This window comes from Pan troglodytes, chromosome 8 (assembly GCF_028858775.2).
Source record: "Pan troglodytes isolate AG18354 chromosome 8, NHGRI_mPanTro3-v2.0_pri, whole genome shotgun sequence".
In the NCBI taxonomy this organism is placed as follows: domain Eukaryota; kingdom Metazoa; phylum Chordata; class Mammalia; order Primates; family Hominidae; genus Pan; species Pan troglodytes.
In genome coordinates, this window is record NC_072406.2 from 79,862,507 (window position 1) to 79,888,683 (window position 26,177).

The window sequence follows — 26,177 nt, forward strand, 5'->3', positions numbered from 1 at the left end:
GGGTTAAGGACAAAAATTTAAATCTATACCACTGCATAAGTTTCTTCAAGCCCTGCTCTAAGAAAATCCAATACATGAAATCTCGACTTACATAATAAAAAAAGTCAGAGCATCATTATGCATATCATCAAAGGATTATTCACCTTATGAAAGACTTCATCACAGAATTCCTTTAAATAGCTGCTTTTCTCATACATTTTAGTATTTTAAAGGTAATTTCCCATTTGGCAAATGAGATGCCATGTGCCTGAGGCAAGTTAGTGAAATTCTCTAGGCCTCAGTTTCCTCATCTATGTAATAAAGATGGTTTTAACCATGTTACCTGCCTCATTCAGTTTTCACGATCATCAAAGAAGATAATTTATATAAAGGTACTCTGAAAATTATATATATATATATATTATTACTGCTATTCTTGCTAAAAGAGAATGTGGGGGAAACTTTCAGAATACATACTTTTTCACATCTTAACAACACACATACCTACTTTTCACATCTTAACAACTCTTTAAAGGACAATTTTAGATGACATATTTATATATAAAAATCAAATCTTTTATTCTTCATTATTCATTTTTCCCACATATTTTTCATTCTTCTGCAGTTACTATATATCATAATTTCCATTGTATTAATACCTGGATTATGAGAGGCTCCAGTAGCTTCTCCACGGTGAATGTTTGGACCTGCAGATCCTGAGGATCGATATTCAATGTGATTGGTGTTTCAGCTGACATGCTGCCTGTGCACAAACACAAAAAGATGCTTATTAATAAAGAAAACTGTTTTCTAAAGAAGAACACTCATGAAAATCATGGAATAGGTAAAACTTGTATTCAGCACCTCTTCCTGATATCAACCATAGCCCTCAGAGGACCAGGCTACAAAATCTACCTTCAGAGAAAGAAGATATTCCCCAACTGTTCCCTGAGGTCATGCTGCCTGGGCTTAGGTCCTGTAACAAATTAATCTACACAAGTATGTTCATGATTAAATTAACAACTCATCCGGGGTGGGTTTGTATTTGATCAGTAGTCTTAAGTGATCAGAAAGGTAAGACACATCTTACAGCATTCAAGTCCTTTGGCTTCTGTGAAATCACAGCACTGAGGCAGCCTATGCCCATATTTTGCTTCTTCTTGTTAATGATGACTTAGACAAGGAACAAGTAAACCTTTGAAAGACATGGGAACAAGTAAAGATATGTCTTTACTTGATTTAGAGATTGTTTATTTGAGGGTTTTGATTGGAGAAGGTTAAAGGCAATTTACCTTCTTGGACAGGAAAAGAAACTAATACAAATTGCACAGTTGTTGTAAAAAGAGAGAAGCCCCTGAGAAGGCATGGATATTTGGTCAAGACAAAATAAGAAGAAAAAAAAAGAATTGCAAGCCATTCTCTAAGGCATTAACATCATCCTTAAAAATCAATTCAGTGAGATTTTTGCCTAACAATATACATTTATACCAGATGACCATATGTGGCATGTCATAGTCGGATTAACATTCAAAAACTCTAGCCATGTTTTCAAATAGCTGTAATATATTATTTATTAATCTACTAAAAACTACAGTAAGTGTTAAGAATTTTAGATGAAACCCACTGGCATCGTTGATTGCAAAGAGAGAGCACACTTCCTGAAATGTAGCACATTTCTAGATAGTTCTCTTTCTCTTATTGAAAATAACCCAAATGGCCTGCCCAGGGCCCCATTTGCCCTTTCAAACCTGCCAAGTGTGTCCTTGTTCCTAGTCTGTGCTTAACTCTATCACAAGCCACTTACAGGGTGGCTACAATTCCTTTACTTTTTGAAAGATTTTGCCTTGAAAAAATAATTATTCAAATTCTATTAAGTGAAAAGATATTACTTGAGTTTCTTCTCAAATCAAAGTTTCAAATTACTGTTATTGGCAAATGATACATCAACATATAAAGTCAAAGCCCTACAATTTAGCCCTTTTTTACCTTGTTTCTCTCTCCTTTGCGCTGATTTCATTCTCCTTCTAAAAGTAGAAACATGGTCTCTTTTCTCAGCGATTCAGCTGCAATGTAAGAGACACGCTTCAAGAAAGGCTCCAAACACTATTGCCAAATGGTTTCTCTCAAATGCATTTCTAGAACTGAAATGTTTTAGTTTGGTTTGGTTTTGATTTTGGTTTTTCAATCATTTCACCTACCACTTTGATTCCTTCTAACACAGGGAAATCTAAATTGACAGATAGCCTATTCCTGTGGTGACCTTTCTGCATAGCCCAGAGCCAATCTGTGCAATAGGATATGTCCTTCAGTGTATAGCCTTAGGGTTCTATCAAATAAGTGCTCACAAAAGGATTTATTTGTTACTCCTCTATGACAGGTACTATCCTACATAAAAAATCAAGTCAAGATTGCTGCCATTGCTTTGTTCTTTCATCTGAAGGACAAAAGTAGAGGAGACTGTTGTGAACTAAAATAAAATTTGGTGAACCTTCGCAGCCTTTAAAAACATGTCATTTTCGCCATGAAATTCACGACTGGTTTCCAAAGTTACTACATGGCCACCAGAAATTGAAAGTAAGGAAGATAAAAAATTAAGGAGAGCAAAAATTATCCATATCATATGTAAATCCTTCTAGAAGAATTTTTCAACCTAGAAGGAGCTTTCTAAAAGGAGTGCTTTTTAGCCAAGAGATAAAAGACAACCTAATTTAGCCAAAGTATCTTTTAAGTCTGTGTTCATGTCTTTAACACAAATTAAGTAAAAGTTTTTCAAAAGTTCATTTTTCCATGGTAAAAATTACTTAAAAAAAAATCCTTAAAGAACTTGGCTTCATATAATTATTAGTCTTTAAATAAATGCTATTTCTTATTTTTAAAAAATCTTCCTGCTCTTTTGTATGTCCTGGTCAGTATTCCTGACTGATTGGAAATTAGGGCTATCATAGGCAGAAAACTGCATAATTTTGCAAATGAAATTGAAGCAAAGTCAAAATCTGACAAATTGTAGATATACCAATACCACAATGCAAATCCAAAACAAAAATCCTACTAGGTTGTAAGTATTACATTCTGAGGCATTTGCATTTTATTTTGTTTTATTTTTGAGACTGAGTTTTGCTCTTGTTGCCCAGGCTGGAGTACAATGGCCTGATCTCGACTCACCACAACCTCCGCCTCCCGAGTTCAAGTGATTCTCCTGCCTCAGCCTCCCAAGTAGCTGGGATTACAGGCATGCACCTCCACGCCCGGCTAATTTTGTATGTTTAGTAGAGACAGGGTTTCTCCATGTTGGTCACGCTGGTCTTGAACTCCCGACCTCAGGTGATCTGCCCGCCTCACCCTCCCAAAGTGCTAGGATTACAGGCGTGAGCCACCACCCTGGCTGGCATTTGCATTTTGTAATCTATAAAATCTTAGGAGTTAGGCAGTACCTTCCAAATGATTCAAGAATACCTTCTACACAACCTTCATTTCACCAACACACTGGGCTTGGATGAATAGAAATGATGAGAAGCTTCCTATACCATTAGATGCTCGTTGAGTTGAGACCTGCCACTTTTAAACTTTTATCCAAAAGAGATGGCTTAATAAAGGGGAAAAAGTACGCTTTATAAATAAAGTAAGAAAAGTACAGATTTGGAGAGAGACTATAACAAAATTCCAGTTTTCAGAATCAAAGGAAGGAGAACAAATCTCTTGACAGTGGTGATAGATGTCTCCAGAGAAAGACATCAAGGCAGGGCAAACCCAACCATATGGATCCTTCCCTTCTCCCCAAACTATCTTTGTCTGCAATGCCTCAATTTTCTTCATTCCACTTTATTCCCTGCTGGAAACTGAACTTTTATCATTTTATATCAATTTTAAGTTCATTTGGTTTAACACACATTTCATTTCTAAATGCAATTAATTCTGAGAGGTCATGGGGTGCACACATTCAGTCACACATTAGTATGAACTAGCTCATTGCTTGCCATTTGACACTCTGTGCATGTCTCTATTACAACACGAACCATGTTGTGTTTTCATCGTGCCCTGGCAGCAAAGGAGAGGGATGATGGAAGATCAGAGAGATGCACAGAGAGGCCAGTGGAAAACTATTCATTTCCAAAATTTGCCTAAGGGTTGCCATTCCCTCACAAATATTAAACAGAAAACATTTGGCACCTACTTCTCCTCCCTACAGTAACACATAACCACCCCCCCCTCCCCGACTGCCTCCCCACTCTTCACCACCCACTCTAGAGCTCAGGCTCCTCTTAATAAAACTACAATTCTCTTACATAAGTTGTCATGTTCTTGTGGGATGGCTTGGAAACCTAACCATCTGTAATGTGGTTCCTATAGAAAATTCCCTAATATCAAATATTTAATTTAAAAAAAAGATTAACTTTTGTAACACAATTAGTTTGTAAGGTGATGGCTGATTCTCCTCTAAGCTTATTAAATTCCATGACACAGTCATCATACTTACCTAATTAGTCTAACTTTATACTCACTTTTCAACTAAAATGTTTAAGTTTTTTATTTCAAAGATTACTGCAAACTCAAGTCTCTCATCACATCTTTAAACAAATGATTTTTATTTACTCCTAAATGCAGAATTTTATTTTGTCCTCCTAACACCTTATCCTGTAGAATATGGACTTTTATTCCTGCTAGTCAAAAATTGGTTTGGGAGAACCCAACACATTAACACCCCCTCCCATTTCCCTGTTTATCCATTAATTTGTTCAGTATGAATTCTAGAATTCCCTATTAAGTCATTAAACAGGTGAAGGCCAGACATAAAACCTAATTTTGATACTGTTACAAATCTCTTTCCAGATATGTAATGATCAATTAATAAACACTTTAGACATGATTTTCAATATTATTAAACACTGTTGTGTGAAATAATCTACCTTTTTCATTTCGTCAAAAATATAGATATATCATGAAGAGGCTTTTCCCAATGTTTTAATGAAATAGAAACACCCTTTCTACACCTTCCTGTTTAAGAGCTCAAAAAATATATATTTATAGTTTGGCATGACTTGTTCGTGAAGAATTCATGCTGACTGCTAGTAATTACTGCCCTTTATTTACAAATTAGGTTTTTAGTTTTCCTACAGATTGGCACCTAGATGTCCAGTCTAATTAAAGAGATCACCTTTTTACCTATGTTGAAAATAAGAATATTTGCTCTTCTCTATGTATTAGTTCATGGTGCTATAACAAATATATCATAGACTGGGTGGCTTAAACGACAAACATTTACTTCTCACAGTTCTGGAGGCTGGGAAGTCCTAGTTCAAGGTACTGGCCCATCTGGTGTCTGGTGAGGGCCAGCTTTCTGGTCTGCAGATGGCTGCCTTCTCTCTGTATCTTCACATGGCAGATAGCAGAACACACCATGTCTCTTCTTATAAGGACACTAATCCTATTGATGAGGACTATATACTCATGGCCTAATTAGCTCCCAAAGGCTCCACCATTCTAATATCATCACCCTGGGGGTTAGGATTTCAACACATGGATTTGCGGTGGCAGGTGGGGAAGATACAAACATTCAGTCCAGAGCACTCTGCTTTCTGGCAGGTCTGCCATTTCTCAGGGATTCCCAAGAAAGTTTCTGTTATCACATCTAAAGATCATTTTAGGATTCAGGGATATACTCTTTTTGGATGTATGTACTTCAACTAATTTAAAGAGACTAGGCTATCTTCTTTACTTTCATCATCTAGAGTTTCAATTATTGTTTAATTAATTAAACATTTTATTAGGTAATACAAGGTTTAATAATGTATATAACGAAACCAAATCTCTCTCTCTCTCATCCCTGTCTTCCTACCACCTAATTTCCCTCCCAGAGGCAAATACTTTGGGCACTTATTCTTATAGTTCCAGAGATATCATACATAATACCAGAACATATGGATTTATATATTTAATATGAATTATAACATCTTTGTTTTTCTACTCAATTCAATTCCCTTATATTAATCTTTGTTCCACCCTTGCCAATTTGACATCATAGTTTAGATGTATCACATGTCATCTATTAATCTCTTATCATGTGACTAATGTAGAGGATCTATTCCTTCCTGTTTTTGTTTTTCTTCCTTACCTTCAGCATGTCCTGCCAGAGCTAGCAAATGAGAAGTGCTTTAGCCTTCCCAACTTTACTTTTCCTAGTTTCTGCCATTCTCTTTTATTTGCCTTCAGTCAGGTGTCCCTGTATTAAGCTATTCTTGCATTGCTATAAGAAATACCTGAGATTGGGTAATTTATAAAGAAAAGATATTTAATTGGCTCATGGTTCTGCAGGCTATACAGAAAGCATAGTGCTGGCATCTGCTCAGCTTCTAGGGAGGCCTCAGGGAGCTTTTACTCATGGCAGAAGGCAAGGTGGGGAGCAAGCATCTCACATGGTGAGAACAGGAGCAAGAGAGAAAGAGAGAGAGGTGCCACACACTTTTAAACAACCAGATCTCTCAAGAACTCACTCACTATCATGAGGACAACACCAACAGGCTGGTGCTAAGCCATCATGAGAAATCCGCCCCCAAAGTCCAATCACTCCACACCAGACCCCACCTCCAACACTGGGAATCACAATTCTACATGAAACTTGGGTAGGGACAAATATCCAAACTACATATGTCCCTCTTCTCATCTTTAATTCATATTCTTTCAAATTTGTACCCCTACACAGATACATTGGAGTTTGGGGTTGTTTATGTTGTTGTTCAACAACTATTTATGGAGGACTTAAACACATCAGCCACAATCTTAGGTTCCAGTGAAAGAAAATGTAGTAAAGCCCAGGCCCTACCAACTATGCATCTTCTTTCTTCATGTTTAATTTATCACATTCCTTTTATGTCATATGTAGTCCCTTGGAATCATATTTCGTGTTAATCTGAAATTGTTGAAATTTACTTCTCTTAAAGTCTAGGAGGCATGTCTAACATTATCTTATTTGGGATTATCACCCAAATAAATGGCCACTTTCTCTATAACCCTGGGCAAAATCTTCCCCACCCCCTATCCTCATGCTTTGGAAGTGTCCATGGGGCCAAGATGATGTACCCACCCAGAGGCCACATCTATTCTATCCTATCCTACCCAGGGTAGCCAGTGTCTCAACTCCCTGCTCAACGAGTGCAAACCCACTTCCAGTGCCTATGTTGGCCTCTTCGTGGAATCCATCCTTCCGAGACTGAACCATTCAATGTGCCCAACCCTATACCTGAGAGGTAGCCAAAAGGCAGCTGTTTGCCAATGAGTGCAGATTGAGTTTGGGTGTAAAGGCTGGGCTGTCAACTTGCAGGCACTCAAGGCCCCTCAAGTGCAAGACAGCCAGAAGTGGGAAGAGAAGAGAACAGGCCATCTGTCAGGGACACAGAGGTGAGCTCCACCTCCACCACCTCCTTCTAAAAGGAACCCAAGGATTCTAAAACCAATCTTGCCTTCTGGGTTATTTGAAGGTATATTTCTCAAAGTAGAAAGATTGGCGGGTAGAGCCTACTTTATCAGCCTATTACATAGAATTGTAACTTATACACATAGGCATATGGTGTGCAGGCCTCCGTCTGTACCCTCACACTTCCCAATACAAACGTTAAAGATAGGCCTGCCCAGACTTTCTAGCACTCCATATCACCAAGTGGTCAGATTTGCTTCTTTCATTGTTTCCTCAATATGACAAGATACATAATTGCCAAAAAGTTAAGGTGAAAAGTCATGTTATTCCACTTTTTTTTTTTTTTTGGAGGCAGGGTCACTCTGTTGCCCAAGCTGGAGTGCCAGTGGCGTGATCACAGCTCACCACTGCAACCTCCACCTCCCAGGCCCAAGCAATCCTCCCACTCAGCCTCTCAAGTAGCTGGGACCACAGGCGCGCACCACCACACCTGGCTGTTATTCCACTTCTAAGAGAAGGTTTCTTAAAATTTTTAGAATGTGTCATCTATTACTGTAATAGTTTTTAAATCTGGACCAGTAAAGTTACTGAAGTATTAAGCTGTGTGACAATATCTCTTCTTTTACTTCGCTTTCCTCCATCCAAATGCTCTCTGTTATTATTCTTTCCTTAAGCTTCTGATTTCCATGCAAGAGTGTGCATTCACTATATGTGTATTTATCTACCTCTTCTATTAAAATTATTTTGTGAACATTCAAAATTCCATTCATGAGTAAATAATTAAAGGTTAAATAGTCGAAAACACAGAAATAAAAAACATTCATGATTTATTAGTATATCTGTGATTGTATTTAATTTGTGTTCTCCCAGGTAACTATTCTTATTTATTATCGACCTTCTCCCATGTTTTCTCCTGATAAGTACTATACATCATCTCTATTAACATGGTTCTTTCTATGCCCTGATTATTGTCATAACACTAACACATACACACAGGTGTGCACATTCATATATGTTTGATGGTTTTATCTGGAAATATGTGTCTCTTCCTCAAGTTTAAACTATTCTGATCATGTCAACAAGTCTTCCACCAAAAGTATCTTTGGGCTTCATGGATTCACTGTGGATCTCATTTAGTGAAACTCTATTTAGTTAAATATAAAAGAGAAATATTTGTATTAATAGTAGGTGCCAATCCCCACCATCATCACAAATGTTAACCTTTGCCTAATACCTATCTCCCAAAATATCAGAAGAAAGGATCAGCAACTAGTGAAAGACTATCAAGTACTGAAATAATGTTATAAAAGAGTATTTTAAAAATTTTCATTAAGAATTTATCTTGAGGTCGCGTGTGGTGGCTCATGCCTGTAATCCCAGCACTTTGGGAGGCAGAGGCCAGCCTTCCACTACAATCTCCTGAGGTCAGGAGTTCAAGACCAGCCTGGCCAACATGGTGAAACCCCATCTCTACTAAAAATACAAAAATTAGACAGGCATGGTGGCATGTGCCTGTAATCCCAGCTACTCAGGAGGCGGAGACAGGAGAATTGCTGGAACCTAGGAGGCAGAGGCTGCAGTAAGCCAAGATTAGAAGATCGTGAAACAGAGGGAGACTCCGTCTCAAAAAAAAAAAAAAAAAAGAATTTATCTTGAATGCATAACTGAACTTTATAAGCCTCGCTCTCCCCCATCACCATGCCTCAGAAAAATTAATATAATATAGTCAGGAATAATGTGAAGGATTGAAACCAAATGTTAACTGAAAAAAAAAAATCTAAATCATCACAAGAAGATTTAAGTAAAGGAAAAGGAGGCAAGGGAAGTTTGCCATACAATATTATCATAGCTGATTTTATACAATTGAGTCTTGGCTAGAGTGAAATAAAATGGAAAGAAGACAACTGTAATATAAAACTTCCACTACAATTTCTATACACACTGGTTTTCCAAGCCCCACCTCCATGTTTCCAGTGCAATAATTTGCTGGTATGTTTGGCCTACCAAGAAAGAAATACATACACCTTCTACTCACTTGGTAAACAAAAGGATCTGAGGTTTGTCAGAGAATCAATAAAATCAAGAAACTGCCTGATATCGTAAGTGATGGAAGGAATCGTTGGGTCTCATTCTTTTCAAATGCTCTTCCTGGACTTTACAAATATTTTTGATGTGTTTACACAGAGGGCAATAATCTATATAAACTCTCCCACCTAGCTTTTTGGTAGGCTATAAGAGCAAAATGATGTGAGATCAGACGTATCCCTAGACTATAGGGCATCATTCATTTATTCATTCTTTCAACTTATATTTACTATCTACTCTGTGCCAATCACGAGGAGAGTGTGACCATAAACAATAAAGATAATAAATAGTAAATGATTTCATATATTAGAAAATAACATATGCCATTTTAAAAAAGAAAAAGCAGAATAGAGTAGGCAGGGCTGGGTGATAGGGAAGTTCAGAGCAGATTTCAGTATTAAATAAGGTCAAGACTAGCCTCATTGAGAACGGGACATCTGAGCAAGACTCGAAGAGGCAAGAAAATTAGCCAAGCAGACAGCCGGGGGAAGAGCACTGCAGGCAGAAGTAACATCACAACAGAAGCCTAAGGCAGAAAAGCAGTGGCAGAACAGCAAGGAGGCCAGTGTAAGCAGGGCAGAGTGAGCTACAAAGAGCATAGTAAGAGAGAAAGTCAGAAAGGTATGGAAGCTGCAGATCATAAGAACTACTGCAGATGTTTGAGCACTAAAACATCAACTGTTTTATTTAGAGGAATCACTCTGGTGAATAGAACGAAGTATGAAGGGCAAAAGAAAAAGTAGGGACAGCCATTGGGAGTTCCCATAGTAACCTAGATGAGATAAAATAATGGCTTAGAACTGGTTGGTGGTAGCAGAAGTGGACACAGGGTTCAGACTGTAGATATAGTTTGACAATTGAGACAACAGGAATTCATGAAAAATTAAACATAGGCTAGAGAGAACTCAAGATATCTTTAAGTTTTTCGATCTGGAGCAACTGGAAGGATAGAGTTGCCATTAACTGAGGTGGGAATGGCTGCAAGAGGAGCAGGAAGAAGAAGAGTCCAGCTGGGGACGTGATAAATTTGAGGTGCATATTAACATCAAAGTGAAGATGTAAAGTAGGCAGTTGGATATACAAGAGCAGGGTTTGAAAGAGAAATCTGAAATGAAAATATAACTTTTGGAGTTGTCAGCATAAAGGTAGATACAATGAGACTACCAAGGAAGCATGTAGACTAGAAAGAGGTAGGTTGAAGTCCACTATTGCAAGTGAATGGAAATACAGGCAGTGATATTCAGAGTATGACTGTAGAATTGAGATTTGCCTTCAGGTGAATTAAAAAAATATGCCCCTTCTGGACAGATGGATTAGAAAACTGACCAGGCACAGTGGCTCACACCTGTAATTCCAGCACTTTGGGAGGCCAAGGCAGGTGGATCACCTGAGGTCAGGAGTTCGAGACCAGCCTGGCCAACATAGTGAAATCCCGTCTCTACTAAAAATTTAAAATATTAGCCGGGAATTGTGGTGGGTGCCAGTAATCCCAGCTACTCGGGAGGCTGAGGCAGGAGAATCACTTGAACCTGGGAGGCGGAGGTTGCAGTGAGCTGAGATCACGCCATTGCACTCCAGCCTGGGCAACAACAGTGAAATTCCACCTCAAAAAAAAAAAAAAAAAAAGACAAGACAAGAAAAAAAAGAAAACTGTGCCACTCTCTGAGTAGACACAGCCCTGCAAGTGTTAGCAGAAAGGCCCACAGTTTGCCCAGCAGAGGGAGGGCTAGATTTCATCTCCACTCAGACCCTCAGCAGGGTAATATGCAGCAGCCCATGTGAGACATCCTGTCGCTTCACCCTGCAACCCCCATCGTCTGCTAAAGAGTTCTTAAATTCTCTTACCTCTCACCACTATTGGGCCTCAGTGATTATCAGCATCAGCTTTAAAGTTGGACTGCCTGGGTGAGAATCCAGGCTCTGTTCCCTGCTCGCTGGTGACTTTAGATAAATTACTGATCTTTCCTGAACATCAGTTTCCTAATCCATAAAATGAGAATAATAAGAGTACCTACCTCAAAGGGATCTTAAAGATTACCTAAGAAAATCCATATAAAATCCATTAACTTAGCCAATATCTCTGACACCTGGCAGGGGCTCAACAAACATTAGTTGATATCATTATCCCCTTTTAAGTGAAAGAACAGAATCTACTTTTCTACATCCAGATTAAACCTCTCCCTCATCTACAGACCTCATAATTATTATTCAAGAGTGCTTTCACTCATTGTTTTCATAACAAAAGACTTTAAAACAAAGCTTCCCTCTGGTGGCCTCATTTTATTGGATTTCTTGACTTCAAAATCAATAAGGCATATTTCCTACATGTGCACTAATTAGAAATGCAACATGCCTAAAGTACTGTCTTAAAAAAAATAAACAAACACATTCCTAATGCACAACAGCCTCCTAAAGGATCTTGAGCCCTTTGAAATCAATTCCGGAGTGGTACATAAAAGGTATGCCCCACGGTTAGGGCTACAACTGTTAGATGCACTAAGTGTGGGGAACTCCAAGAGTCTGTACTTTTTATTTCCGTAGCATCCAAAATCTCTGAATTTCAACAGAACAAAACAATATTACATTTTAGAACAAAAGGTAAATATCATTAGCATGTTGTAATTCAAACTTTATAAGCTTGAGTATTTGAAGTTCTCTTTATTAAACCTTTAGATAGCCATCTTATTGATGTTTTTTGAAAAATGATCAAATTGAGCCTCCCCCAAAAGTGATGAGTTTTATGAATTCTTTATGAAAAGATTCAAACAAAATTAATTAAATTAAAAAATGTGTTTACTCTAGCCAGAGCAACCAAAATTAAACATGTTTCCTCACACATACAACCAAAATGAAAGCAGCAAAAAAGGTAAAAAAAAAAATTACTTTAACCAATATGAAATATGAAAACAAAGGAAAACAACAGATTCTGCTTATATTTAGGTCTTATAATGTCCTTCTGATCATGAATAGCTGGTCAAATCTAATCTCCCTCTTAAAAAAAGCAAAAAGTCATAATTCAATTTCTGACTTACCTGAAAAGTAATATTGTACATGAGAATTCCACAAGATGACTTTATGACCCTGACAACATACCATTTAGTTATTTTATAACATGTCAGTTCATACTAAAAGCTCACCACAATGGCACACATTTTCAAAATTGCAGCTACAGAGAAAGAACAGAAATGCCTCATGGTCAGTTACTCTATGTAGCAATGCCTTCTACTTAAGGACATTTTGTACCATATAAAAAGTATGCCAAAATGGAGACCCATCTTATATAAGCCCAGCATGAAGGTTACCTACATATTTTTTAAAAGCCATAGAACTAAATTAGTCAAATTGAAGTCAAAGAAGAAGCTAATCTAATATATGAGACAACAGAAAAGCTTTCACTGAATCACCAGAACAAGAATAACCTTCAGCTACAAGGCATCAACTTTAAGCAACCACGGCAGAAGTAATGTGCCCTTCACATACACTTTGAAAGTGACAGAGGCTTCTGTTGCTGCAAGTCCAGTGAGCCTACGGGTCCATCCCATTCCATAATATTGTAAAACAGCTCAACTGTATATGAATTCTCGTAAGGTCTGATATTTTTAAAAAGCAGAGAACAAAAAGAGAATGGCAAAGGTAGTAGAATTCTCATCAACCTCAATGTGAAGCCAAAAAATTCCCATTTCTTCTTTGTTCTCTGTTTAGCTAGAAATAAATAAAAGCCTGCTTATCAGAATAAAGAAAATGAAACCAAAGTCCCTGAAAAACACTATATTCATTTTTCTATAAATCAATAAATACACTTGGGAAAACAAATAGTATGTAACTGGGGAATTTCAGCTTCTTCTGTGTCTCCTAGTTTTCCATTCTGTCATACTCCTTGAAGAGAATTTTTAAAAGTCTCTGCTAGAATCTTTAAATCTAACCATCCAAGTTCATTATTTATCAATATTTTCTTAAAGTTTCTCCAGGAACACTGGCTAAATACCTATTAACCCTACTTAACTGTTTCTTATTACACATGTTAAATATCCTCTCTATAGGAAATAGATGACTTTTCTCCCCTGGCTTCAAAACACCACCCTTCTGCTTCTCCCCAACAATTTAGAATTCAAGAAACAAATGGAAGCAAGCAACAAAACATTAGTAACATTAGAAGTATCCCATACACATGGACTGAGAACACATTTGGGGACATGGTGGGCAGACTAGCAATTTGCTGTGGAATTACACAGCAAAAAAAAAAAAGATGGAAAAGCCACAAACACTCATCTTCACTCATCTTTCATAGCAAGAGATTAATAGATACTATTTGAGGTTGAATGCAATTTCTCATTCATGGAAAAATATGTAAACTTAACCATGTAAAAAGCCTCCCAACCTCATTCATAATAAGAGAAATGCGAATTAAGGCAGGGCGCGGTGGCTCATGCCTGTAATCCCAACACTTTGGGAGGCCGAGGCGGTGGATCATGAGGTCAGGAGATCGAGACCATCCTGGCTAACACAGTGAAACCCCATCTCTACTAAAAATACAAAATATTAGCCAGGCATGGTGGTGGGTGCCTGTAGTCCCAGCTATTCGGGAGGCTGAGGCAGGAGAATGGCTTGAACCCGGGAGGCAGAGCTTGCAGTGAGCCAAGATCGTGCCACTGCACTCCAGCCTGGGCGACAGAGCAAGACTCCGTCTCAAAAAAAAAAAAGAGAAATGCAAATTAAAATACATTGAGATATTCTTGCTCACCTTTCAGATTGGCAAATACCAAAATTTTTACAACAAACTGTTAGTAAGACTGCAGAGAAACAAATACTCTTATACCTTGCTTGTGGATATTTAAAACATTATCCCTATGGAGGGCAAATATGCAATACATGTATATGTATATGTATGTATTTAAACTTTGACCCAGCAATTCAGTTTTTAGGAATCTACCACAAATATAAAAATAAAAAGTGATGTATGCCCAAGGCAATTAATTGCAGCAATTTTGCTAAAACAAAAAAAAAAAGAGAGAGAGAGAGAAAAGGAAGGAAGAAAGAGAAAAAGGAGGGAGGGAGGGAGGGAAAGAAGGAAGGAAGGAAGGAAGGAAGGGAAGAAAGTCAGGAAGTTAGGCAGGGAGGAAGGGAGGCAGGGAGGGAATGTTGGCCCTTTCTTCACATCACATACAAAAACTTACTTGAAATGGATCACAGAGCTAAAGGTAGGACCTAAAGCTATTAAACTTCTAGAAGAAAACATAGGAAAAAAATCATTGTAACCTTGGCAAAGTCTTCTTAGATGCAACACCAAAAGCATGATCCATAAACGAAAAAGTTGATAAACTGGACTTCATGAAAATTCAAACTTCGTGAAAATACAAACCATAGACGGGGACAAAGTATTTTGAAAATCTACATATGACAAAGGTCTTGTATCCAGGAAATAAAAAGAACCCTTAGAACTCAATAATTAAATGAAAAACAACTCAACTCTTTAAATGGGCAAAAAAAAAAATTGAAAAGACATCTTACCAAAGAAAATATATACATGGCAAATAAGCACATGAAAAATGTTCAACATCATTAGTCACTAGAGAAATGCAAATTAAAGCCAAAATATGTACTCCTCCACACATGCTAGAATGGCTAAAATTTGAAAGATTATAAATACTGGAGCTAGCAAAGATGAGAAACAACTGGAAATCTCACACATTGCTAGCAAAAACGTAAACTGGTACAGCCACTTTAGAGAAAAGCTTGGAAGTTTCTTATAAACATATACCCACTCTATAACTCAGCAATTCCACTCCTTAGGTATTTAGCCAAGAGAAATAAAAACTTATGTCCATATAAATACCTGTATGCAAACATTCATGGTGGCCTTATTCATAAGACAGTCATCCCCCCAATCCATGGGGGATATGTTCCAAGACCCCCAGTGGATACTTGAAACCTGGGATAGTACCAAACCCTATATATACTATGCTTTTTCCTATTCAACACACATATAATAAAGTTTATAAATTAGGCACAGTAAGAGATTAACAACAATAACATAATAAAATAGAACCATTTTAGCAATATATTGCAATAAAAGTTATGTGAATGTGCTCACTCATTCTCTCTCGCAAAATATCTTATTTTGTGTCATATTTTTGAACCATGGGTAGCTGAAACTGCTAAAAGTGAAACCATGGATAAGAGGGGACTACTGTAGTCAGAAACTAGAAACAACTCAAATTTTCATCTACAAGTGAATGGATAAACAATCTGTGGCACAAGAATACCATCACATGTTATGCAAGAAGAAAGAGTGAACCAAGTATACATGCAATGACATGAACGAATATCAAAAGCATTTTGCTGAGAATCAGACATAAATAAGTACACACTATATGATTCCATTTATATAACATTTTTGAAAGGACAAAAATACAGGGACAAAAAACAGATTGGTAGTTGCCAGATGCCAACAGTTGATGTAATCAGTTGACTGCAGAAGGGCACAAAGAAACTTTTTAGCATGTTGGGGATATTCTATTTGATTGTGGCGCTGATGGTTCTATAACTGTATATGGTTGTCAGAACTCATCAAACTGTAAACTTTAAAGGAGTGAATTTAATATGGTATATATAAGTTATTTCTCAGTAAATTTGACTTTTAAAAACATCTTTTGTGTTCATCTCTTATCCCAGTGGCACAGAAATATTTCTACATTATTTCATTCACTATATAATTACAAGTTTCCACTGATATCCTTTGGCTCCAGGAGCCCTTTGTTAAGTTCTCTGAATTAATACTTTCAAAAGTTGATTCACTTTTTCGAAGTGTCTTGGCCCTTCTTGTACATCTGTCAATTTACAGTATTTGGTGCCTAAACCCTACCTAACTTCTTAATAGTATTCATTCCCAGGCTTCACACCTGTGTGTTCAGGTTATTCTCAATGTCATCCTGTGCATCTGATCAGTTATGTGTTATATATTTGATTTATAATTTTTTGGCAAGAACTCTAAGTCAACCTATCTATGTGTTTACAATACAAAACTACAAAAACAAGAGCTTTCAGTATTTGTTTTTGTACTGCTTTAAAAAAAACATTTCTTTTTATTTTTCTTTGTGTGTGTGTGTGTGTGTGTTAAAGCTAGCTGAGGTTTTATTTTGGACCAAAAAAAAAAGCAATTGAACTGTTTTGTAGCTGGAGGCATGGGCAAGTGCGGTCCCCAGGCAGTAAACTCTCCCGTGGGTGGGCTGAGGGGCTAGGGCTGAGCCTCAGGTGGGTCTCCTCTTCCCTGTGCTCCTCTGCACAACGGCCTCCCTCCCAGGATCTGGGGCAGCCGCAGGAGGGGCAGGCTGGGAGGGGCTGCCGCAGCTGTTGACTTGGGCAGGACGTCAGAGGACTCGGACACCAGCTTCCCATCGCGGGTCTCGGTCTTCTTCACAACCACAGCCCTGGTGAATCATTTCTTATTGACCTTACTTTTAACAATGAATAAAAAAGAGCCAAATGACTGTCCCTGGCTCATCATGTTAATATCAGAAGACAACACTGAAAATCCTTAGCAAATGTTAACTACTACCCTCTTGTCTTTTTTCAATTCTGCTCTCTGACAGCAGCGAGTTTCTAAGCTAGTTCACTTAGACAAGCCCAGTTTAGTGAGTACAAGGCCCAGAGTCCAGAATCTTCAACATAGTAGGTGTCTTGCGAGTATTTGAAGATGAAAGTACATTATAAAGTCCTGTCTCTGGTTTCCTTCTTTTTACCCAACAACTGTTTTTACCAGTTAGATCAATCCAGTTAATTTTGACCTTACTCAAGTTGAAATTCAAGTTAAATTTACTGCTAGATTAAAAGTGTGAAAAGAAGGAAAGTAGCTAATCCCATTTACAACAATTTATTTTTTAAAATTCTAGGACTAGTATTCATACATTTATACAAAATTGCTAAATATATTTTATTTTAAACACTGTCTTGATCATGTCTGTTCTATTATGTAGATATTTTATCTTATTTAGATCACTCTGGTGTTTCCAAAAAACTAAGCTTCTTTAATCTCTCTTCTGAACTAACCAAATTTTTTTCTGAACACTTGGGGCCACATTTACTTTCACATAAGTTAGTGTGTGGGTTAAAAGGGCAGCATTTCTTCACTATTTTTCACCAAAACACAAGTGACATTTAAAGCGTATTTAATATTCATAATCTAATATACTCTCCGCATTCCAGACTGCCACCAAGGTAAGAGGAGGCAACTGGTTTGTATGAAACTCCACCATAAGATTTCTGAAACCCTATATTTTCTCTCTCATCTATCCATAATACACCAGAGTTATCGTTGAGAATTGCTGCATTTATTTTATTGTTTTTTGCTTACTCCTGGCTCTGTTTTATATCCCACACTTGTTTTCTTTCTTCTTTCACTCCACATTTAATTTATCCTATCTTGAATTTCATGTAGCCTTATAAGTCACCTTAAATCCTTTCTAGAACAAGACAAGGAATAAATAAAGAGTCATTCTAGGTATCTGAAAAAGCAATCTTTTCTCATTTACCTTAGATAAAGCCTTACAACTTTAACTTCTTGCTGCCTCTTAGCTATGCTCTACCGTATTGAATACACAAGATCAAAAATCATGAGTTTCTCCTTTTTTGCTTTACCAATTCTCTGTTTAAAAATATTTAAGTCTGCGCACAAAAACTACAGGGAAAAATCCATGCACAATTTAAGTTTAAAAGCCCATAACTTTTAATTAAAAGCAATTAAATTATTTGCACAAATAACCTACTCGCTGTACAATTTTTGTGTCTAAAGTATGTAAAGTTTCTAGTGCCTTGCATACAGTTACTCAATCATTATAGTAATAGCTCAGTTACAGAGTAGGAGTTTTTAAATGAGCTGATGTAAGACTACTATAGCTTGGGTATTGGCACATGAGAATTTGTTTTAGTGCTATTTTTAAAACCACTAATAAACAGCAGACTCGAGCCTCTGCTCAATTGAATCTGCCTGAGTTGTGAAAGAAAAAAATGTGTAAGAGAACCACATTTTTATCTAAATCTGAAATGCCTGCTAATATACTCGGAAAAGTAGACATTTAAAATTGGAGCTTTCATAAAATAGTCTAGAGTTTAGTGTTACTAAAACGAAAATTAGTTATAAAAGTAAAAATTGCACAACATAATAGTTTCTATTCATCCCATTTTATAGAAATAATGTCCTTTCATTTCCCCCAAAGTTATCTAACCGAGCAACAGATAATCTATAATTACTAGGATTTGCCTTACAGCAAAGTTTGATTTTTAAAAGTTTGACACTCCACTCACCTACTGCAGGACAGAGTATTGCCCATATACAGATACTAAACCAATTGTCTAAGCAATTTCTTGTATTTAGAAATTCAGTGCCACTATCATGGCTCACAATTTGGCTTATGATGCATCTGTAAGCAAACAGCCTGACAAGCACCCTAGTGTATTTCAGGATGACTGACAGGACACAGTGGCCCAAGCAAGAAGGGGGGATGGGTGCTCTTAAAGCAACATGCCAGTGAAGGGTAACATCAAACAGCAGAATCAGACCTGAAATTCTATTTTTCAGATTTACAATGAAATAATAATACATTACCCACTATCAACTTCTAAATACAACTTGCATGGTCATTATGTACCCAAAACACTGTAAATCCCAAAGTAGAATTTTTGAGAATTTGTAAAAGTAGAAAGAAAAAATATAGAACAGGCATGTTATATGATACTTCCCTGAAGCGATCAAGCTTTCAGGTTACTTAAGAATATGCCTGTTATTTTTAACAGAAATTAAATCAGGCTATCCATAGAAAAGCCATTCTTTCTTTTCCTTATAATATCAACTTTTATTTTAGATTCAGGAAGTACTTGTACAGATTTGTTATATGGGTATACTACATGATGCTGACGTTTAGGGTATAATTGATCCCGTTACCCAGGTAGTGCCCAGTGGTGGGGTGAGAAAAGCAGTTCTTATCTCACCTTCATATATTTGTCAATAGCTCTTAACAACAGTAATTTAGGAATAACTAATGAAGGTACTTTAAATATCTTGAATTAATCTGTATTGTTATTGAGGATAGGGGCCAGAGATTCATGTATTTTCCCCCTACTGCATTCCTTCCCTATGACCTACTTCATGATTAAAATATAGACCAAAAGATTCAGAAATTCTACTTATAGATATTTCTACATTAATTTCACTTTAGAAAACATTTAAGTAACATATTGGCTTCATTCTTCACATTTACAACTTTATCCTATATTATTTCACAATACTCTGCACTGCTCAATCCTTTTATAATAGAGCAATCATCCATATTTTAAAAACAAACAAACAAAAAAGCCAAGTCACTCATTTTTAAACACAATTCCTCATTTAGCCAGCAGAGGGTATTATTAGATTCTGAAAGCCCACATATTGCACCCAATGACATGTATTTTTATACTTCAGCTAGGAACTGGGACACATCATCTCGACTTTCCTTAGTAAATGTGCTTAGAAATATCCCATTTTATTTTGCCCATATAAATTTGACTTTTAGAGCCCAGATTAATGCTTCTCATCTGTATCACACTACCATTATTTCCTCCTCTATCTGCTCCAACAGCTGCATCCTCTGAAAAAAAGCACTAGAAGACCAAGAAGTGGCAGAATTACCAAGAAGTAGCACAATTGGGTTCAACCATCAGAAAGACTTCCCACAATCCTAAATTTTTCTGGGACAAACAAACGAACAACAATCTTACATAAAGATTCTAAGCTCCATTAGAAAATCGAAAACAAATCCTGAAGAAAACAGAACTAAATTACAGGATAAAATCTCTCTTCAAAATTATATGACATTTGTAACCTCTTTAACTCCCTGTTTAATATTTGCTAAATTTTCATTATATATTAGAAGCCACAGACTAATTTTAAAGATATATTTCCTGTTATTACAGCATTAATATATTTCTCATAAACATGCGGTATTATGACTAACAAAGTTCCCTTACAACTTATAGGTTCTTTATTTCACAACTTAACACTCACTTAGTGTGGAAAGACATGGACAGCAATTTGCCTGATTTATTCTAAAAATAAAAATTTTACTATCTAATTAGCTAAAATCATTAACTTCCACAAATTTATCTTGGCTGAAGATAAAAAATTTTCTGTTTCTTTGATGCAATTATATCACAAACATCAAGTTAACTAAGTTAACTATGGCAAAAGTGAAAAAGCAAGTTCAAAGAGCAATCTCTTTTTCCATGCTCTCAGATTTGCCACTAATGGCACATCCTCTATGCTAAAGTACTAAATTTTCCAAAGAGAAAATAAATGTTAATTCTCTTCCTCAATTGTCATTCAAAATAAAAAATTATAGGTTATTTTCCTTTAAAGGGGAATTCTATTTCTAATAATAAAAACAAGCATTGGGTTCTTCATTGAAAGAAACTGCTCTATAAGATCGTCTCTCATACTCAAATGTGGCAGTTTCTTTCCTCATGTAATAACTAACAATAGCCAGGTAAATATCATATTTTACATTTGGAAATAAAATAGGATACCTCTTAATTATATTCTTTTATGAAATTTTATATCTTCAATTTTCTAAACAGATACATTCGCTGTAATATAAAATAGATACCTGGGCTTTTTTCTCAAATTAACTTATAGGATAACCCACTATTCAGAATAAAACTGAAAAGTCAGTTTTGTCAGTAATTTGCTTATCCTTTTTGCCAATCATCCACACATTTTGGAATATGTATATAAATAATTTTGTTGTTGTTGTTGTTGTTTCTAGTTACCCACTTAATTCTACTTTACTTTTCAGCTCTGAGTTTGGTACCTGACACAGGCTCTCCTGAACTATGTCTCACTCAATGGTTTTTGGTTTTCGCAGGTGCCTTAAGAACCTACATCTAAAGGCCTTATTAGCCTCAATTCTATTTGTAGATTAAAAAAAAATTAAGGATAATGCTTAGGGGTAGGGAGAGATTGAATAAGCAGTGAATAGATACTACTTACTTAAAATACTCCTTTTTACTTTTAGCAAAAATGCCTCCATACACTATATGCTGTATCTGAATTTTCAATATATTTTATATAGGCAGTAGTCCCCCCTTATAGACAAGGTATGTGTTCCAAGACCCATAGTGAATTCCTGAGACCACAGATAGTTCTGAACCCTATATATGTTTTTCCTATACCTGCAAACTATGATAAAGTTTAATTTATAAATTAGGCAAGAAATTAACAATAATAATTATAAAATAGAGCAATTATAACAATATGCTTGCATCAGAACTCTTGCGCTTTGGGGCTAGGCCATGACAGTCCATTTGAAAATCTAGATGGCCTCTAGGAGTGACTAATGGGCAGGCAGCATATACAGCAGGACATGCTGGACAAAAAGATGATTCGTGTCGTGATTGAGACGTAACAGGATAGCACAAGATCTCATTGTGCTACTCAGAAAGGCACACATTTAAAACTTGTGGATTGGTTATTTCTGGAATTTCCATTTCATATTTTCAGACCAGGGTTGACCTTGAGTATCTAAAACCACAGAAAATGCAACCACAGATAAGGGGCCTACTGTGTTTCTTTTTTTTTTTTTTTTTTTTTTTTGAGACGGAGTCTCACACTGTCACCCGGGCTGGAGTGCAATGGTGTGATCTCGGCTTACTGCAACCTCCGCCTCCCGGGTTCAAGTGATTCTCCTACCTCAGCCTCCCGAGCAGCTGGGATTACAGGCACTCGCCACCACGCCCGGCTAATTTTTTGTATTTTTAGTAGAGATGGGGTTTCACTATTTTGGCCAGGCTAGTCTCGAACCCCTGACCTTGTGATCTGCCCGCCTCGGCCTCCCAAAGTGCCTATTGTATTTCATTTATCTTCAAAACAACTTATTATTCCCCTAAATTACAGCAGTGGGCTCTTAGCAGGTAATACTCACACCAATTGACAGGTATAGTGCAAGCTCGGACTCTGACATAGGTTAGGTATGCTAAGTTTGAGGTGCAGTGGCATATGCAAATAGTTATGTCCCATGAGCAACTGGAAATGCAGAATCCATGAACTTTGGAGAAAAATTATGCCTAGAGATACAGATATAGTAACCTGTCCATCCATGTTACACTCTAATCCATAAGAATAGATGAGCTCTCCCAAGATTAATTATAGAAGGAATGAGGCAGCCACATTACAAAACAAGTACAGTGAAGAATATGATGAGAAGAAATGTCATAATAAGAATAGTAAGAAATGCAAAACAAACTGGGTTCAAATTCAAACTCACTTTACCCTCTTTGGCCTCATCCACAATGACCCCAATTTACCCTGTTTTCCTGATGTGAAATGAGACCTATAAAACTTCTATGAAGAGTAATTACTTATAAAATTACACATAGAATATAATGGAATGCTAATTACCATGCCAAATAATTCATTTATCAATTATTGTTATTTTGTGGAAAGATACTTTTCTCTTCGTGAAATTCTGCTTTTCAAAACCAAAATGTCATTGAAGTTTAGAGGGCTGCTGTGAAACGCATCAAATAGATTGCCCCTCTGATTTTTAAATGGATAGAGAATGATTATGTCCACACAGCTTTATTTAGCAAATTGAATCCATGCCATCAATGGAAGTCTTCTATTCCATCCACGATAATAATTTATAATTGGATAGCAAGAAAACATGGTACTGAAATGGAAATATGTTTAGAGCTTCTTCCAAAGTTGCAACATGCTTAATAAATTAAAGGGACACTAACACATATTAATAAACTGAGTATTTTTTTGGAACAGTGGGTATAGAATGGTTAAAGATAGAATACTGAACTAAACACAAACAAATGACACTAAGAAAAAATAGAAACCTCTGTGTCTTGTTCCCACATAAGACTTATGGAGTTGTGCCAACCCGCTTCATTCCAGAGCAGAGAGCCACTCAGTCACTGAGGCTATGTTAGAAAGAGAGGAAGGAAATCCTTTTCTCCCACACTCTCTGTTTCCAAAGATAATAACAGAAAACTAGAGAGTGATGGATTTCACTACTTAGCAGCCATGTCTATTTTACTCATGTCTTTCATTGACTCTCTAAGTCTAGTTCTACTGATTTTGCATAATAGAACAAAAGAAATATATGTACAAAAACAAAATCAATTTTGCAAAACTTGTAATATCCCTAAATTTTCCAAAATATAACTGCTGTAGTCACTAAATTAAAACTATAACATCATTCCTATTAGGTCATCAATTGTATTCAAAAGAATGAAGCTTATCACAGAGAAAGGTAAAATAATTAAATTCAGTCATAGAGCCAATGAATCACACTTCTTTTACTTCAAATGATAACCCTGCCAAATCAAACAGTCTGAGTAACCCACACACACACATCCCAAGCCAATCCATTGTTATCCCCCTGGGTCGGGTGCACAGAATTAGACTGACACAGTCAATCATGGTCCTAACTGGTGGACTAGTCTATGAAAAGCCTGTTTTATTTTTTGTTTTCATAGTCTATATTCCCTGTTCTCAGTTCCATTCCACTCTCTGCTTCTTATGGTAGTTAATGGTTACATTTCCAATTAAACTTCTGTAACTTTTTTTACATATGCTATATACGTCTACAAGAATATATAACTTTATGTGTATGGATGTTTAAATTTACACAAATAATATTGTATTTCCCATCTCTTTCTACTTCTCTGTCTGTTTTGTTGTGTGGTTTTGTTTTTTGTTTGTTTGTTTGTTTGTTTTTTGGTCTATATATGTTGGACTACAAAGATGTGGTAAACACTGCATGTTTGCTCACTCAGCACATAGTCCCAACCTTATTCTCCCCTTATCTTTCTCTGCTATGGAAACAGGACATTTGATTTCCCAGCCTTCTTTGCAACTCAGAATGGCATGTGAAAGAATTCTGGCCAATGAGACGGTAAAGCTTTTGCTTTCCCTATCAAAAGGACATCAGCATCCTTGCCATGTCTTCCTTAACCTGACTGTGGTAAGGTGCCTGGAAATAAAACAATCTTACTGCAAAGCTGAAGAGGAAGGATGACAGAGCAGAACTATAGAAAGAACTTGGGCCCCTGATGACATCCGTTATTAACTTCTTTTTTTTTTAATTTTATTATTATTATACTTTAAGTTTTAGGGTACATGTGCACAATGTGCAGGTTTGTTACATGTCTATACATGTGCCATGTTGGTGTGCGGCACCCATTAACTCGTCATTTAGCATTAGGTATATCTCCTAATGCTATCCCTCCCCCCTCCCCCCACCCCACAACAGTCCCTGAAGTGTGATATTCCCCTTTCTGTGTCCAAGTGTTCTCATTGTTCAATTCCCACCTATGAGTGAGAACATGCAGTGTTTGGTTTTTTGTCCTTGCGATAGTTTGCTGAGAATGATGGTTTCCAGTTTCATCCATGTCCCTACAAAGGACATGAACTCATCATTTTTTATGGCTGCATAGTATTCCATGGTGTATATGTGCCACATTTTCTTAATCCAGTCTCTCATTGTTGGACATTTGGGTTGGTTCCAAGTCTTTGCTATTGTGAAGAGTGCCGCAATAAACATACGTGTGCATGTGTCTTTATAGCAGCATGATTTATAATCCTTTGGGTATATACCCAGTAATGGGATGGCTGGGTCAAATGGTATTTGTAGTTCTAGATCCCTGAGGAATCGCCACACTGTCTTCCACAATGGTTGAACTAGTTTACAGTCCCATCAACAGTGTAAAAGTGTTCTGATTTCTCCACATCCTCTCCAGCACCTGTTGTTTCCTGACTTTTTGATGATCGCCATTCTAACTGGTGTGAGATGGTATCTCATTGTGGTTTTGATTTGCATTTCTCTGATGGCCAGTGATGAGGAGCATTTTTTCATGTGTCTTTGGCTGCATAAATGTCTTCTTTTGAGAAGTGTCTGTTCATATCCTTCGCCCACTTTTTGATGGGGTTGTTTTTTTCTTGTAAATTTATTTGAGTTCATTGTAGATTCTGGGTATTAGCCCTTTGTCAGATGAGTAGGTTGCGAAAATTTTCTCCGATTCTGTAGGTTGCCTGTTCACTCTGATGGTAGTTTGTTTTGCTGTGCAGAAGCTCTTTAGTTTAATTAGATCCCATTTGTCAATTTTGGCTTTTGTTGCCATTGCTTTTGGTGTTTTAGACATGAAGTCCTTGCCCATGCCTATGTCCTGAATGGTATTGCCTAGGTTTTCTTCTAGGGTTTTTATGGTTTTAGGTCTAACATGTAAGTCTTTAATCCAACTTGAATTAATTTTTGTATAAGGTGTAAGGAAGGGATCCAGTTTCAGCTTTCTACGTAGGGCTAGCCAGTTTTCCCAGCACCATTTATTAAATAGGGTATCCTTTCCCCATTGCTTGTTTTTCTCAGGTTTGTCAAAGATCAGATGGTTGTAGATATGAGGCATTATTTCTGAGGGCTCTGTTCTGTTCCATTGATCTATATCTCTGTTTTGGTACCAGTACCATGCTGTTTTGGTTACTGTAGCCTTGTAGTATAGTTTGAAGTCAGGTAGCGTGATGCCTCCAGCTTGGTTCTTTTGGCTTAGGATTGACTTGGCGATGCGGCCTCTTTTTTGGTTCCATATGAACTTTAAAGTAGTTTTTCCCAATTCTGTGAAGAAAGTCATTGGTAGCTTGATGGGGATAGCATTGAATCTATAAATTACCTTG

At 36.8% G+C, this 26,177-nt stretch overlaps 1 protein-coding gene across 8 annotated transcripts in view; it reads right to left on the minus strand.

The window, feature by feature from the left end:
* The window catches only part of CTNNA3 (catenin alpha 3), a 1,849,205-nt gene that overhangs the window by 1,733,722 nt on the left and 89,306 nt on the right, over nucleotides 1–26,177 (minus strand). For 3 of the 8 annotated variants that reach the window (XM_024346765.3, XM_024346766.3, XM_063780661.1), the window contains exons 1-3: nucleotides 18,773–18,892; nucleotides 1,966–2,042; nucleotides 639–742 (exon numbers count right to left, since the gene is read on the minus strand). In XM_024346765.3, the coding sequence (XP_024202533.2) occupies nucleotides 639–742; nucleotides 1,966–1,996 (135 nt within the window). In that variant the 5' untranslated portion in view covers nucleotides 1,997–2,042; nucleotides 18,773–18,892. Of the gene's footprint in view, nucleotides 1–638; nucleotides 743–1,965; nucleotides 2,043–18,772; nucleotides 18,893–26,177 lie in introns of those variants that run through there. The other 5 variants (XM_054660126.2, XM_054660128.2, XM_009458543.5 and 2 more) reach the window with 4 other exon arrangements.